Source organism: Mytilus galloprovincialis, chromosome 7, assembly GCF_965363235.1.
Source record: "Mytilus galloprovincialis chromosome 7, xbMytGall1.hap1.1, whole genome shotgun sequence".
NCBI classification, from domain to species: Eukaryota; Metazoa; Mollusca; class Bivalvia; order Mytilida; family Mytilidae; genus Mytilus; species Mytilus galloprovincialis.
Window position 1 is genome coordinate 63,745,850 of NC_134844.1, and position 18,321 is coordinate 63,764,170.

Genomic DNA, 18,321 nt, shown 5'->3' on the forward strand with positions numbered 1-18,321 from the left:
TAGGATGTAATTATTTTAAATTATTTACTGCTGCAAGACCCACAGAAGTTTTTTGCGTATAAGTGTATGTGTCAGATGAAAAAAAAAAAAAATTTTCACCCCTAAGATGTATAAATTTTACACCTCTCAGAAAGGACCATCCAACCCCCTTTAGCAGATATTTACTGGAATGGCCCAATGCAGTCAACTACAAGGAACACGTGCATGGTAAAAGTACACAAAAAGCTAGTAAAAGGTTTTATACCTGTCCTACTTTTAGTTAGATTTTATTTTTTAAACTGGCAATATAGAAATGCTGTGAAATTCTTTTGATTGGCAATAAAATAAAAGGTATTGACACACTTTTTTGTGTTTTTTGTCTGCCTTATTTTTTCTGTTACATTTGTGAACTAAAAAATAAAATTGTTTAATTTTTCATTGGTTAGTTTTGTAAATTACAAAATCTAAAACATTTATTACTTTAGAAGTGACTATTTAACATCTCATATGTAAATTTAAACAAATATTTTAGTTTAAGCATTTTGTTTTTTCATCAAAGGTTGAGTCACTGAGAAAGAGAAATAAACCAATGTCAGTAAGAACAGCTGGCAGAGTAGGAAGATATGACAGACCAGCTACTATACCTATCAGTAATATTGGAGGTAAATTACACACACAATCTATATGTTGTACCTGGCTATCTACAAGTGATATTGTAGTATTGGCAAAACCCTAAGTGTTGGACCTATCAGAATATGCATAGGAACTAGGGAAGGCACTTCCAAATCTCAACCATATCTAGGTGTCATCTTTGTTTTTACATAGTGGAAATATTGATTTGCCTCTATATATATATGATTTCTTCATTTTTAAAGTGCCTTGCCTGGGTACCATGTATGTTTTAATGGAACAGACATTACAATTACCATTCTATTAACAATCACTGTAAGGGGAAGATAAATGGCTGACCCGTGTTAAGAGAGAGCCATTTCTCTTGCACGTTAAAGACACCCTTGTAGATTTCGAAAAAGAGCAGGCTAATGCCTCTATAAGGAAGCACTCGCACCCGCAAAGTGGAAAGGGATTAATATAAGTTGCAAAACTTGTTTCCCAATTCACTATAAATAAATATGTTTAAACTAACAATCACCAATCTTGTGTCAATTTTGAAAACATTTATTTCTGTATTTACAGCTTACTAGGAAATTTATATTTTCCCATCTTTGCTAGCCAAGGGTTACGATCCACTCCCGCTCTCTTCACCCTTGGCAGATTGAGCCAACATTTGTTATATCAATGTCGCGCCATCTATCGGAAGATTAAAGTCACGCCCATTCCGAATACATTATTCTTGACCAATGGTAGCACTTGAACTCTTCAATTTGGAGGTAAAAACACGATAGTGTCTAGATTCTACGCACTTGGTAAAGCCGGAAACGAAAATATACGTCAACATCCATGCATTTGTGCATGAAACATACACAGGAACTTCTATTTGTTGATTAAAAACATTCAAGTTGTCACTAAATATAGTCGTATGTTTAGTAATGTAAAGACTTGTTGCACAATAAACACGTGGCAATTGTTTACAAACACTTTCTACATTTACACGTGATAATGTTATAGGCGCTTTTTGATTGGATGCAGCGAGTTTCTACTGCAACCAATAAAAATTCTTACCTTGTGTCTCCGAAATATTATCTCAATCCGCCAAGGGTGAAGAGAGCGGGAGTGGATCGTAACCCTTGGCTAGCGAAGATGATATTTTCCATACTGTAAAACAAGTTATAAATGCTATTGAGACAATTTTGCACAAATAATAAGGATTAAAAATTTTAAGTAATTTAAAATTTTGCAGGCTATTTTAAGGTCTACAATATTTAATAGTAAAGAAAAGTAAAAAAAAAGGATATCTAAAAGTAGTTTTTCATGGTGATATTTATCAATTTATTGAGTGATTTAAAAAAGAATCATTGCTATATAATACTATGAATATTGTAGTGCCAGTAACTTCATCACCAAGGAGACGGCGGAGAGGTACATTTTCTGCTAAAGCAGCAAAACAGAAGTGGGATGCTATTGAGAAAAATGTGAGTATATACTTCTATCTTTCTAAAGATGTCACATGTTTAAAGTTATCAAATGAGTTATCTTATCAAATTGAAAATGGAAATGGGGAATGTGTCAAAGAGAAAACGGAAATGGGGAATGTGTCAAAGAGAAAACAACCTGACCAAAAAGCAAAAACTATTGAAGTGGATTTAGGATATACTTGTATGAAATTGCATCCTAATAAGGGCAAAAAATAGAAATTTAGTGGTCAACATTTAATCTTCAATGTAAGACAAATGTCTATACATTATATAGAGCTATAAATAGCCCGAAATAAAAAAAAAAAGACTCCAAAGATCTGCTATCAACACAAAAGCCCAGAATACTAAAAAATAGGAATATTTAAATACATGTTTTCCCTATTGAATTGAATACTGTGCATTTTCATACTTCCAGAAAAGGTACCAAAATGAATTAAAGGCCATAGAGAAGTCAGATTGTGTCGGACTGTCCTGTCATGTCAAGTTCACATATTATTTGTAATAACAAGATATAAAGAAAATCAATTTATGACTTAGTGAACTCTTAGGAACTTTTTAACCTTTTAGTTAATTTGAATGATTGCTGTAAAATGAATGATTCAACCAGAGTTGATAGTGAAGAATTGGTATAGTTCTTAAATTGGTTTCTTGTCTGTTGAATAGAATCAATCCTTAGTTAAGGGGAGATAAGCAAACTATGCTCAAAAATTTTGAAAATTGATCTTTTTAACAAATTGACCAATTATACTCTATATTTCAGATATCGTCTGTGATAACAAAGAAACAAACAATATCTAACATGGAAAAAGATATGGAAATATGGCTGAAACAGAGAGAAAAGACTTGTAAAAAGAGAGAAAAATATATGAAAAAGAGGGAAAGTGCTATAGCCTCGGGCAAGGTATAATGCATGTGAAATTTCTGAGAAATTAATGATGATGATGTGTTGTTGATGGCAAATTAAATGCATATCCCGGACAAGAACATGTAAATGCAAAATGAATATTCACCCAGCTTTGTATTAGAATGACACTCTGAGACAGATTTGTAAAGCTTTTTCTGCAGGAAGAGACGCCACCCTACCTTGACACATTATTATTCTCTGAGTCAGTTAATATAAAAAAGAAGATGTGGTATGATTGCCAATGAGACAACTATCCACAAAAGACCAAAATAACACAGACATTAACAACTGTAGGTCTTCTGTTTATAATATGTTGTTTCACTGGTTTGTTTGCTCTCTCATTGAGTTATATGCAATTATAATTTATTATTATATTGTTTTGTGAAATACACTTTTTTTTATTTCCCATAGGAACCAGCTGTGATAAAAGATTTAAATGATGTTATAGAACATTTGGGTAATCAAGTTCTAGTGGCTCAGGAAAATATCACTGAATGTCAGGCAAATGTCATGCAAATGGAAGAAACTAAGGTAAGTTACATCATATCTATTTATAGAACATCTGAGTAGCTCAGAAAATATCACCGCTGTTCAGGTTAATATCTAAGGTTGATAACATCATAGAGTTATTATGTTATAGCAGCCTAGGAAAATATCAAAGGCTGGCTAATATCATGCAAAAAATAAATCATATTGATAGCTGATATTTTATAAAGAGTCATAGATATTGTATTTTTTCAAAACACTTTCAAACTAACTTAGGAATATTTTTTTGATATTGCTTTAAAACAGCATCAATAGTTCATATTTCAGACATTTTACCCGAAACTTTATAAATTAAGAACAGCTATACATATTCAAAGCGATATTTGACATGCATGTATCAACCTGACCTCTTTTTTTATCAAATTTTAACAAATGCTCTTATATAATTTGTACAGGATGAAGCTGAAGTGATCGATGTCTCAACTGTAGTAAATAAATGTGGGTTAGATGAGGCTCAATATCTGTTGGAACACTTCATTACAATGAGTATAACCAAGGTGTGTACACTTACTATTTGATTAAGTACTGTGTATAATTGATTTAGTGGGTAGCAATTAATGTGGATTCAACAAACTTTCATATTCAGGGATATTTAATTTTATCGCTATTTTGTGCATTTTTCCTTTGATCTTTTTTTGTGATAATTTTCTTATCATGCTACTCGCTTGAGATAGAAAATTATCGCTAGAAACTAAGCATGCATGCTAACAAAATTGACATGAAATTGACATGAAATTGACAATGTCGTCATAGGTAAAATAGCGATAAAAAGATTATCATTGTTCATCTCAACTCGATTGCCTTTCTCGTTTTCGCCGTCCTGGCTCAAGCGAGAAAATCAATCTCGTTGAGATGATCAACGATAATCTATAATTATCATTTTACAAAATCTACATACAACCATATACAAATTTTGCTATTTGTTGAACAGCATTCAATTGTTGCGACTAAATCCACAAAAAAAAATTGTAGCCCACAAATATTAATGGACCAACAGTACATTATTGAAATTTGCAAACATCAGCTTAAAAGAAATATTCCTGGCCTGGCATAAGGCCAGGATTTTTTAATTTGTTGGTTTACGGATCCGCCGACCCGATTTTGCTGATTTCCAGAATAAAAATAAAGTTGACTTTTCATGCTTTTTTATTCCCGCCGACCCTTACAAATTCATTTCCCCTGAAAAATAATTAAAATATTCTTTTTTTATGAAACGAAATGCATTAATCACTAATAGAATTGATAACACCTTCTGTTGTGAAAAAATAAAACTTCTAGTTTACGTTTCTAAAAATAGACATTTCAATCATCACTGACCTTGAAATGTCGTTTGCAGAAATAATTTTGCGGAACGAAACATGTGTTTAAAACCAATTACACAATAAGTTCATTTCCCTTATTTGTCATCAGTCCGTAAGATGCATCATCTCATAGAAATAGACTTGTCCAAATGTGGACAGGTGGAAGTTCAAGACATCAAGTTAAAAGTACTGAATATTCACAGATCATTTGAATTTTTTTTGTTTCTTTAAAAAATATCGTCCATTTGGATAAAAAACGGGAATGCATGACAACAGATTTACCGGATGTTCTCATTTTTCCAGTGGACGAGTCTATTACGTTTTTGACACCTGTGTTGAAACTTATTTTCGTACGTGACATTTTAACATTTTGTTCTTTACCAGTTTTCGTGCTTGAAGATCATTATTCAGCAAGTTTTCTGGAATTGATTAAGAGCTACGCGAATCTGTGTTTTCTTGTTAGTGAAGTGACGTGACGATTTAATTTCGTCTTTGTCCGTGCACCCCCCTCCCCCCCCCTCTTTTTACGGGAAATTATAAGAAAATGTCATGCTATGTTTATGACAGCTGAGCATTATTATTTCATCGAACTAAAATTTAAGAAATGATGACAAAATAGCATAACAAACATTATTAGAAAGGTGAAATATATATTCATTTTGCATATTTTTCTGTCTAGAAAGATTTTTTTTTAATTTTTTTTCCGACCGACCGACCTGACTTTGTCATGGAGAAAATCCGTAAACCAACAAATTAAAAAACCGTGGCCTAATTTATTGTGCTGGTTTCTAGTGTTTATTAATCTGAATTTTTGACATTTTGATATATTACAATGTAGTGTGATGAAAGTTTTGATATAGTACAAACTAAATTGTTTGTAATGAACATTTGTCGCACTTGTATATTAAAAGTTGCGATGTCATTTTTTAAAAGATAAGAAGGTGTGGTATGAGTGTCAATGAGACACTTTTCCACTATAGACCAAATGATGAAGAACTCAGAAATCTCTAAGTCCATGAACAGCCTTTACAAATGAGCATCACAGATATTGAAATGAGATTAAAAAAAATTCACAGATATTGGAATGAGATAAAAAAAAAGATCCTAAAAAATCGTTGTTAATGAAATGAGATAAAAAAAAACAAAAAAACAAATAAAATGATTGATGTCAAAATGAGATAAATAAAAAATGATTGATATTGATATGAGATTAAAAAGAGACATGAAAGTATAAATCAACCAAAATTATAATTATATCTACTGCAGGGTGTAGCATTGTCACAGAAAGATGCAGAGATTCGAGAGCTTCAGGCCCAGCTTCATCAGACAGAACTAAACAACACGCTACAACAAGATCTGTTGAAACACATGATTAATGATAGAGTCGATATTGAGGTCGATAACCTGATGACCAATGCCACCGATGGTATGTTAGGTGTGTAACAGTGAAAGTTTAGTTATTTGTCAAATTATATCAAAACAGCTTAAAAGCCATATTTTTTTCACAACATAATTTGCAGGTTAAACAAATGGTACTACATCATTGCACAAAGCCATGTTATCTTCCCTCTTGATAGCTGTCTTCACTGGGCTGTTGGGCTTGTTGTTAATTGTGAAAACTGTATTGGTGGCAAAGGGCACATGGAACAATACATTTAATCTATGAGTTTATCATTTTATCATTTTATCATTTTGAAATCACAAAAAAATTTCAATTGCTATGCGAAATGACTTTGTAACATGAAGATATTCACCATGCACACATTTTTCAGAAAAAAATGGTAATGTATTATGAAGAAAATCCATATTTTTGGAAGATTCATATTATTTAGATAAGTCTGAAGACAAAAAATGGGAGAAAAAATGAATTTTATAGTTCATTGGATTTTTATCCAGATAGGATTATCCCAGATGTTATCATTATAACTGACAAAAGTAAAGAAATATGGATTATTATTGTTTATGTTGTCTCTTGTTTAACAGTTATCAGGAAAAGTATGTATAACCTCTGATTAAAAAATGTAAAAAAACTGGAGAAGGTTGCTTTTAACTTTTGTTGTGCTTTGATACAAGTAGATTTTTTTGCTATAATTCTTGCTTTTTATCATGTTTATATTGAATGAACACAACCTATTACGTGGCTTGTGGAAATGAGTGAATGAATTCATTGGATTGTTTGCTGTGCAATTTACTTGATTAAAACATACTCTATTCTGTGCTTTCATAATCTTTTCTAAAATTAATTCTCTGATGAATTATAGGTAAAGAATGTTGAATGAATGGTCATAAATCTTTGTTTAAATCATTGCTGTAATGTTTCTCTAATATGATATTATTCATCCAGAAACATTCATAAGGTTGTACCTGTACTGTAAATTTATTTATTTTTGTGGGTTCCAATTTTCATGGATTGCGGAAGCCTTGCATTTTCGTGGATATGTGATTTTGTGGTTCTGCAAAAGTGTAGATACTTCTTTATATACATGTAAATTTGTATTTCGTTGAACATTTAAATTTGTGGTTCACATGTACCTTTGAAACCCACGAAAATTGGTATCCAATGAACACAGTAGATCAAATGCATGTTTCTGCTTCATATCAAACTTTTCTTTAATGTCCTTAGCTAAGTCTATACTAAATAATTTTAACTTTCTACATCTGGCTGATAATATTGATATTGCTGTTATAAAATGTTATAGCTGTCATAAATGTTATAGCAAATTTCTAAACATGATAGATAGCAACAAACGACAACCACTGAATAACAGGTGTCAAACTTCTGACAGGCACACATACAGAAGGTTGGGGGGTCAAATATGGTTCTGAGCAGTCAATGCTTCCCTAGCGTAGGACTGATGTAACAGCACAACAATAGAAAAGCCATAAAAATCAGTTTGAAATTGCTTGTCCCATCAGACTTGAATACAAATACACCTTAATGCTATGTGGAAATCTGTTCTGCTTGTCACAAGAATGTGTCCCGCTAGAATTTTTGACGTCATTCAACAATCACTTATCTATTGCGGTGTCAGATATTTTCTATTATGACGTCAAACATTTACGGGAACTTTTGTGTGATGTCGAGTAATGGCGGACAAATAGCAAAAGGACTAAAGATTAAGTGAAAAACTATTGAAAGTGTGGACAAGCAGCGAAAATAATGCAAATAAATATGTAATGTATTTTAATATGATAAAATAATGGGTTTTTTCCATGTTTTTCATAGATTTAGACAGTTCCACAGATTCATCCTCATCATCACCTGCAGAAAGGTATGTGTCGTCTGCTAATGATGTGATTTTAGTTTTTAGACTGCATCATTGCATAAGGACTGATTTAAAAAAATAATTTGTAGAAAATTAAAAATATTAATAAAAAAACATGATGATTGACAGAAAGTAAGGCTAGCTGGAAGAAAGGAAGAAAATATTAAGAAAGCGATGTTATAGTGCTTTCTGAAATTTTCTTTCAATCCACCTTGCTTTTATTTTTTGGCAGTTATGTATTCTGTTTCATCTTGTATATTTGAAGAATTGAATAAACTGCTGGTATTTCTGGAAAAGGATTAACAATAAATTTTGGCTCTTTATTTTTCAAATTATCTTGCTAGATTGAATGAAAAGTTAAAAAAGGTGCAATCTTAAAAAAAATAATGTTTTTAAATATATAATATAAGAAAATGTTATTATAAAGGATACAAACAAAAATATGTCTTAAGGTGTACAGGATGAACATTGCATATTGAGCATTATATGTTAAAATCAAATTATGATAGTATTACAATTCTGACATAGAATCTTGCATAGTAATTTGACAGCATGAATTGTTGGTGTTGGGTTATTGTTAGTAAGGGTACAGTTATTTTTCATTATGTCAAAGTGATATGTTTGTCCATATTTTATTTAATATATCTTGTCACAAATATGAAGATTTCTTTCAAACATTTCTTGAAAGATATTTTTTGATGAGCTTGTTTTGAGAACTCAATATCAAAATTATTACTCAAATAACATAAATATGAGTCATTTTCATTTTATTCAAAATATGAAATACAAAATTAATTTTAATTACTTGGATGCTAATATTGTAATATGGATTTTTTTTGTATTTAAATATGTAAAATTAACATGTGCTTTGAAATAATGGGAGATAACTGTGTCTGTTGCACAGATGAACAATCGTATGTTTTGGGATAAACTTATTTTAAAAAGATATGATTATTGCATTAAAACATATATTGAAATTCTGTTAAGTTGAACATATTGCAATACTAATCTCAAATACAGATCTAAAATTTGTACAGCCAAGAAGATTCAAGTTTACTGTATAGTTTTGTCTTATACTTATAAAATTTCTACACATCTTAAAAGCATTGTAAATGATCTTTGTGAATTTTAGTCTGATTTATTGTATATTTTTGACATTTTTATTTATGAAAAATAATTGTTGAGCAATACTTCAGACTAAATATATATGGAAAAAATTATGAAAGTTGTTTTAACATGCATATTGTTGTAGTTTGTTTTGGAAGGGAAATCACGGATGGCAGTATAAAAATGTACTTTAAGGTCATACTAGGAAGGACAATTAAAAAAAAAATAACATAACAAATATGATTGAAATATACCAGTAACTAATATCAATTACTAAAGATTTTAATATTTAAAAAAGCATCTTTGTTTAATGTGAAAAAATAGAAATATATGATCATAAAGGTATATTTATATATATAAGTAGAAATATGAATCTGTAATTTTTACTTGAAAAGTTGACGAGTATTATTTTTTTCCCAATTGGGTATTAATATACTGCAGTTAAGAAGTTGATAAATTTTCAAGGGAATATTCTTTAAGAATTTCTAGATATTATAAAGAAGTTTTTGAAACTTTTAGTAATGTTCAGACAAAGATCAGGTATGTAATAAGTATATGTAGGGTGTTTGATTAAATTAGATACACTAGTAAACTAGGATCTGGAAGGCTAATTCCATCAGTATATATATTTTAGTACAAATATAGCATCTATTCTGTAGAAGATATCATAATGGTAGTCATGCCATATCTCCTGCATTTGGCATCTATTAACTCATTTACCTGCAAACTTAGACATCACGAACCTTATTCTAAAAGTACTTATACAACCACATTCTTGTTTGGGCAGTTCATTATGCGCATCTATAAATTTTTATACGACCGCAAAATTTGAAAAATTTTTCGTCGTATATTGCTATCACGTTGGCGTCGTCGTCGTCGTCGTCTGAATACTTTTAGTTTTCGCACTCTAACTTTAGTAAAAGTAAATGGAAATCTATGAAATTTTAACACAAGGTTTATGACCACAAAAGGAAGGTTGGTATTGATTTTGGGAGTTTTGGTTCCAACATTTTAGGAATTAGGGGCCAAAAAGGGCCCAAATAAGCATTTTCTTGGTTTTCGCACTATAACTTTAGTTTAAGTTAATAGAAATCTATGAAATTTTGACACAAGGTTTATGACCACAAAAGAACGGTTGGGATTGATTTTGGGAGTTTTAGTTTCAACAGTTTAGGAATTAGGGGCCAAAAAAGGGCCCAAATAAGCATTATTCTTGGTTTTCGCACAATAACTTTAGTTTAAGTAAATAGAAATCAATGAAATTTTAACACAATGTTAATGACTACAAAAGGAAGGTTGGTATTGATTTTGGGAGTTTAGGTCCCAACAGTTTAGGAATTAGGGGCCAAAAAGGGACCCAAATAAGCATTTTTCTTGGTTTTCGCACCATAACGTTAGTATAAGTAAATAGAAATCTATGAAATTTAAACACAAGGTTTATGACCATAAAAGGAAGGTTGGTATTGATTTTGGGAGTTTTGGTCCCAACAGAATAAGGGGCCCAAAGGGTCCAAAATTAAACTTTGTTTGATTTCATCAAAATTGAATAATTGGGGTTCTTTGATATGCCGAATCTAACTGTCATGACTGTGTATGTAGATTCTTAACTTTTGGTCCCGTTTTCAAATTGGTCTACATTAAGGTCCAAAGGGTCCAAAATTAAACTTAGTTTGATTTTGACAAAAAATGAATCAGTTAGGTTCTTTGATATGCTGAATCTAAAAATGTACTTAGATTCTTGATTATTGGCCCAGTTTTCAAGTTGGTCCAAATCGGGGTCCAAAATTAAACTTTGTTTGATTTCATCAAAAATTGAATAAATGGGGTTCTTTGATATACCAAATCTAACTGTGTATGTAGATTCTTCATTTTTGGTCCTGTTTTCAAATTGGTCTACACTAAAGTCCAAAGGGTCCAAAATTTAACTTAGTCTGATTTTAACAAAAATTGAAATCTTGGGGTTCTTTGATATGCTGAATCCAAAAATGTACTTAGATTTTTTATTATGGGCCCAGTTTTCAAGTTGGTCCAAATCAGGATCTAAAATTATTATATTAAGTATTGTGCAATAGCAAGTCTTTTCAATTGCACAGTATTGCGCAATGGCAAGAAATATCTAATTGCACAATATTGTGAAATAGCAAATTTTTTTTAATTAGAGTTATCTTTCTTTGTCCAGAATAGTAAGCAAGAAATATCTAATTGCAAAATATTGTGCAATAGCAAGATTTTTTTTTAATTGGAGTTATCTTTCTTTGTCCAGAATCAACTTAAATCTTTCTTATATACAATATACAATGTATATTCACTTTTTACTACCAACTGATAAATTAAAATAATCTTTGCCATTCAGTGATAACAAGCAGTTTTTTTACATCTTAATATTTTATGATGTATTTAAATGAGTAGTTATTGTTGCAAACTCCATTAGAAATTTTAATTGAGATTAGTTTTGGAATAAGGGAAAGGGGGAAGTGATTAAAAAAATTGGGTTCAATTTTTCTCATTTGAAATTTCATAAATAAAAAAGAAAATTTCTTCAAACATTTTTTTGAGAGGATTAATATTCAACAGCATAGTGAATTGCTCTAAGAGAAAACAAAAATTTTAAGTTCATTAGAACACATTCATTTTGTGTCAGAAACCTATGCTGTGTCAACTATTTAATCACAATCCAAATTTAGAGCTGAATCCAGCTTGAATGTTGTGTCCATACTTGCCCCAACCGTTCAGGGTTCAACCTCTGCGGTCGTATAAAGCTACGCCCTGCGGAGCATCTGGTTATAGATAATGTCATGAAGGAATTATTATATTTTTCCCTAAATAACTTGTTTGGGGAATTTTTTTTAGACTAGCAATTCAAAGAAAACAACCAAACATTGGCTTTGTATAAAAAATATTTAATATTTTGAGAGAATGTATGGTAAGATATATAATTTAGAACAATAGTTAATTGAAGTAGAATTCTACTGCTTACCACATTGTACGATGTGTGGAGCTGATACTGGCTTTTGATAAAGAGACATAAGTATGCAGTTCATATAAAATTATCGTTGTTGCTGGTACATGTAATGGATTGATATTATAATGCCTTCTCAGATCAGAGTTAGTTTACTAGTGTTTTCCTTTAGACTATTTATAAACATATACATATAATAGAAAGCTCAACTTATAAAAATGCATTCATTTAACCCAGAATTTGAGTTAAGATATCTCATAAAAAGCACAGTATTTATTACTTATATCTTGTCACAAATAGGTAATATACTGACATACGCTTATTTATGCTGTTAAGTTTGGACGTAATTTTCTGCTCTGCAGAATTGCTGTTCAGTGATAATAATGTTTAATTTTGCTGGTTGCAAGAACTAATTCATTAAAAATTTTTTTAAATTGCCATCATTAATCAAATCATCATCAAATATTTCGTCAGTTCATTTACATCAAAGTATTTAAACATGACCTCAAATGCAGTTTCTTAAAAATGTTGTTGACAGCTTCTCATTTACATTAATTCACTGTTTATAGAAAAGACTCCTTCCAATAACTAAGGTTACTAAAACATTATAAGAATTTCTGGATTGAAGTCTTGAAAATATTTAGGGCCTTATTTATTTTCATTATTTTTTGCCCATCTTTTGTTTGTTCCTATTACTGAATTTTGCTGGGGTACCATTTTTTTCAATTCCCTAATCTTGAAACTATTATTCAGCCATTTATGCAAACCAAAATTCATCTGAATTAGATCATCGTATCAAAGCCCTAAAATCTTGCAAGTCCTTCTCTATTCCCTCATTTTCAAGTGGCATTGTAAATTTCCCAACATTCCACACTGTTGACACATATTACAATACCTTTCTATAGTATTTATCTCTATTTTGTTCTCATCCTGAACATAAAGGAAATATTTGCTGATAGAAAAAGAAAAAAAAACTGAACAAGAATGAATTAATCCTATTGTTATTGTCAACTTTTCAATTGTTATATTAAATTCCATTCTAGCTGTGCTCATCAATAAACCAAAAACACATTTTGCTATCTTCACCCTAAAAGTTAAGATATGTAGATAAAACCTGTAATCTAAAATGTTTATTTAAACCATTCATTATTTGTGGCAAATGTGTATCATTCTCATCTTAAATAGAAAAAAAATCATCTTGTCTTAAAAACATAATATTGTTTTTAATGACGAAGCTTGCTTATAAATTAAGGACTAGTAAGTTTTTTTTGCATACATTTTTTCCATGGTTATCTGGTATTATAAAAACTACATCTTTTTGCAGTTTCTTAAATATACATGTAAAACTGCCTGTGGTTGGGGAAAAGCATCTTTCTACTTATCAAATATTACAATATTAATATTTCTATAATCATTTTGGTGAAGCGATTTAATAAGCCATCCATAATTTGTCTTCCAACAATGCATTTGTGAAGGTTTTGCTTATACTAACAGCAGACTAACAAAAGTCACTGTAAATAATTGTGTTAAGACAAAGGAACTTTTAATTTTAAATCCTATTTTAAAACCAACCAAAAAAAGAAAAGGAAATGTTTCAGTTCTGTTTTAAAAAAATTTCAAACTGTATTGTCCATTATCGCTATTGGAATTGAAATTTAGAAAAACAACCTTTTCAGATAACTATGTAAATTAAATTTTAATCAAGTTTTCCTCCAGTGGATGAAACATTTATAAAGTATAGATGAAATTATTTAAGATTTTTAATTATTGTTTCTTGTATATTTAACTTTTTTTCAAAACAATCATTCTAACTACTTCAAATAAACAAGTTCCTTTGGCTCAATCATTTTACTAATATAAACTAACAGAACAATACATAACAACACTGATTTGTTTCTTGTTTTTAGAAAACTAATTTAGTGTTTTTCCCTTCTATTTTCCTCCTTGCTGCGGAACACCACCACACCTAACAAACATGGCTGGGTTTTATCTCTGTAGTGACTTTTGTTGCTTTGCTGTAGTCACCATTTTGTGCTTTTTACTGTTGGAAATCTTCTGGGTGTGATGACCTTCACATTCAGGAGGTATGTTACTATTTTTTATCTTACTTTCACTTTCAGTTTTAACACTTTATGATTTAAATTACAGAAATCGTTGTATTTAGTTTTTATTTGTATAACATGTACAAATAAATTTAAGTAGTTTCTTCCAAATGTGACAATATGCACTGGACTGTAAAAAAAAAAGCCAAAAAAAACAGGCTTAAAAGGGAAACAGACTTTTATTCCCTTACCAATACACAAACTACACATTGAGAACTTTTGATGTACTGATACCAATTTTTTATCTTAAACACAGAAATTGCATTTATTTTTTGACTGGTAAAAAAAGTGTTTAGATGCACAAGTCAGACAGCAGATGTAAAATAGTCTAGTTTGGAAGTTCTTTATGTCTTTAAATGTTATCTGAACTCAATGTTTTAAGTTTCTTGATAAGTTAACAGTCTTGCATGTTGTTAATTCCTCCTTGTACCTACAAAAAGATAGCATTTTATGTGATTATCAACTGTTAAAGATTTGCAAGAATTATAAAAGCACATGTTAATAAAAGTCTTACATTGTGAATCTTTATTTACCCCTTGCTAATAGATAACAATTCAACCTTTCATCTATCCTTCCCTGCTCATAATGATGACTTTATTTTACTCTAAACCAAGACATTATTAAAATTTTGAAGTGAAGTTTAATATTAACCACTGTGCTGAAATAGGGACAGTATCTGCCTGTTTCTATTTTGGTAGTTTTTTTCATAATAGAGCCTCATTGTGTTAAAATTTAAGAGCATAAGATACCCAAACAGAGTAAGAACATAAATTGATTATTTTTATGCCCCACCTACGATAGTAGAGGGGCATTATGTTTTCTGGTCTGTGCGTCCGTCCGTTCGTTTGTTCGTCTGTCCAGTTTCAGGTTAAAGTTTTTGGTCGAGGTAGTTTTTGATGAAGTTGAAGTCCAATCAACCTGAAACTTAGTATATATGTTCCTTATGATATGATCTTTCTAATTTTAATGTCAAATTAGAGTTCTGACCCCAAATTCACGGTCCATTGAACATAGAAAATACAGTGCGAGTGGGGCATCCGTGTACTGGGGACACATTCTTGTTATTCTTGAGTTGAATGAAATCTTTGTAAGCATTCATTCCCGGTAGAAAACCGGCAATAAAACCAGTCCTACTCCTTGTATCATTGTGTAGTACTGGTACCAGATTTGGTTCCTCAACATTGCAACTGGTATCCTGTAATATTGACCCAAAAATTTGGGTTAATGCTTAAGTCAGACTTACAAAATTTATTACTTTTGCAGTGATTTACTTAAAAAAAAAGGTTGACTCTCCACATTTTAAAAATTATGACTTTTTACAGACTTTTAGAACTACACCCGATATCTCCATCAAAGGTAATATTCCAGTCATTCCTTTCCAAAAGTTAAACCATTATTTCTGTTAGTTATTTTATCTGGTGGGAAAAGTTTGCATGAGGGAAGGACCATTCCACCATATTTATTATTAGTACCAACTAAGGGATATGTTTTTCACTGTTACCTGGTACTTTTGTATTTGATCTACTTGAAACACATTTTAAAACTTTTGATGATCTTCAGAAATTAGCAGCTTCAGTAAATACTAGTTAGAAATGGCGTATGTATAAACATCTTCAAATTTAGGAAAACAGAAACAATTTATTTTGTAAAATTTTATAAAATTCACTGGACATTTCATGGTGTTTAGTTTTCTTAGACAATATATAGTATGTACACTGCTGAATTTAACACTAAGTTATGTTTAGTTTAATGAGTAGGTTTAGTAAAGACATATACTGAAAATTCTTAAATGTTATGGTAGTTAAACTATTGCTAAAATATGATAGCCATAGAATTTAAACATTCTTAGATTGCTGTTTAATGTCCAGTGGTGAATACTTCTGTGACAATCATGCATTTTTTGTTTTATAACATTGAACTAGTATTAACTGAAGCTGCTACAAAATGTTAGTTTTTTTATTTTTAGCTTAAATGTTTAGTTTTAGTTTTACATTCTGCATGGTTTAATTTTGGCTTTTTATTTTTATTTTCTGTTTGGATTATTTCCCTTGGCTACAACAGCATGTTTGAGAGTAAGGTGTCGACTGCTGAGTTACCAGGGCAACCAACAGGAGGTGATCAGTCTAAAAACTTGTCAAAGGTAACATTATTTTCATTTCCATAAACATTTGTATAATCATTTGCATATTAGAAATGGATTCCAAGGTATATGATATGTTGGAATAAATGAAAAATACATATTGTTTGTGTATTGTGTATTTTTGATTGTAGCATGTTCATTTGTATCTTTGTAGTCAATTTGCATTAAAAAATAAATATGGAGATGCTAGGACTATCAAATACTCATGTTAGTGTTAATTTTTGGCAAACTTTTTTGAGATCAAATGTTTGAAAATGTACAATTTAGACTCTCTCAAAATTTGACATACCTTTCTTTTATCTGGGACCATATCACATGTCGTTTTTTTATGAAATCGAACATTGACCTATACAAAATTGCTGTTTTTTTAGCAAAGCTCATGAAGATAAGTTTTTGACAGTAGAATAATATTAGCTGGCATAATATTTGATGCAAATTTTGCAATGATTTGAATTGAAAGACTTTTACAATTATGAGCATCCAAAGTTAATTAGTTCTCGTAAAAGTGAAATTTTCATAATTTATTTGTAATTTAAGTATATACAACCAGATACTTTTTTGTATAACTTGCACACTAAAATCCATTTGGTCCTCAAAGAGCAAAATGAGTACAGACCAATTATTAGGCAAAAAAACCCCTAAAAAACCTATTATAAGTATTAACATGAGTATTTGTTTCAATAAAGTATTGATCTGACACATAGCGTTTTAAAGTTCATTACACATTATTTAGATGTGCCACTCACAAGGTAGAAAGACGTCTAGAAAAAGCCATCTTTTCCCTGTGCCACCAGCCACCATATTGTTATGATGGCTTTCCCACTCAGGTATTCTGCCAGTGTTGTAATATTTTATTTGAATTTTCAGGTATATTATAACTTGTGTTGTGGCTTATATCCTGTCAGCTGTATCTTGTTGATTTCTCTAAATTTTATATGATTTTTAGATACATGTATATAAAATCTTAAACTGTGAATTCATTTATTTTTGCCTGTGCTATTGTTTTTGTATTGAGGAAAATGGTATATTAGTTGATATTTGATTTCATCTTCTTTTTTTTAAAGTCTGTGTACATATTTTTAGAAAATTTTGCTCTATTGAAATTTTAAATTGTTTTAGTTCTATACTGCCTAAATCCTCGAAAAATTTATATCACACAATTAATAATGAAGCCACAGTATTCAATTTCTGTTTATGATATCTCCCCCTATCCCCTGGCCCCTATTGCCATTTCAATGTTCTACTTGATCACATCAAAATTTAATTGGTAAAATTTTATGGCATTGGTTTACATCCTTTCTGACTTTCATAATAAAAATTCAGATGCAAATATGAGGCCTATTGTTTCATCCACATAAAGCATGTTAGTTTACAACTTTGATGTGAAAATGAATATGTTTTTTTTTTTTGCTTCTGAAAAAAACTGTGATAAACTATCTATACCTGATTAATTTATCACACTGGTGTCATAGAATTGAGAATGGAAATGGGGAATGTGCCAAAGAGACAACAACCCGACCATAGAGCAGACAACAGCAGAAGGTCACAAACAGGTCTTCAATGCAACGAGAAATCCTTCAGCTGGCCCCTATTATGCATAAAATTGAGAATGGAAATAGTTTATTTGTTTCAACATTTTTGTACTTTATTGTACTTTAAAACTCATACATGTCCTTCTTTGTCTTATTTGTCTCTGTGTTGTATTTGATGTGTACTTAATTGTAATTTTCTATTTTTATAATTATATGGTTGAGGTTACTCATACAGCACAGTAACATTGTTAAGTAGGTTTAGAGAGTTGAAGAAAAATTTGAGACATAGTTTAAGGATTAGAATATATAGATTAAATGATAAGAAAACAACAGTTACACTTTTACATGCTGGCAGAGATGGCTTGCTACTTATTTGGAACACTATGAGACTA

At 30.4% G+C, this 18,321-nt stretch overlaps 1 protein-coding gene across 14 annotated transcripts in view; it reads left to right on the forward strand.

Moving 5' to 3' along the window:
* Nucleotides 1–18,321, forward strand: part of LOC143083461 (kinesin-like protein KIF21A) — a 105,557-nt gene that overhangs the window by 47,478 nt on the left and 39,758 nt on the right. For 5 of the 14 annotated variants that reach the window (XM_076259717.1, XM_076259727.1, XM_076259726.1 and 2 more), the window contains 9 exons: nt 539–641; nt 1,981–2,069; nt 2,833–2,973; nt 3,388–3,507; nt 3,918–4,019; nt 6,090–6,258; nt 8,050–8,095; nt 9,716–9,736; nt 16,319–16,397. In XM_076259717.1, coding sequence (XP_076115832.1) covers nt 539–641; nt 1,981–2,069; nt 2,833–2,973; nt 3,388–3,507; nt 3,918–4,019; nt 6,090–6,258; nt 8,050–8,095; nt 9,716–9,736; nt 16,319–16,397 — 870 coding nt within the window. Of the gene's footprint in view, nt 1–538; nt 642–1,980; nt 2,070–2,832; nt 2,974–3,387; nt 3,508–3,917; nt 4,020–6,089; nt 6,259–8,049; nt 8,096–9,715; nt 9,737–15,579; nt 15,614–16,318; nt 16,398–18,321 lie in introns of all 14 variants that reach the window. The other 9 variants (XM_076259721.1, XM_076259730.1, XM_076259724.1 and 6 more) reach the window with 5 other exon arrangements.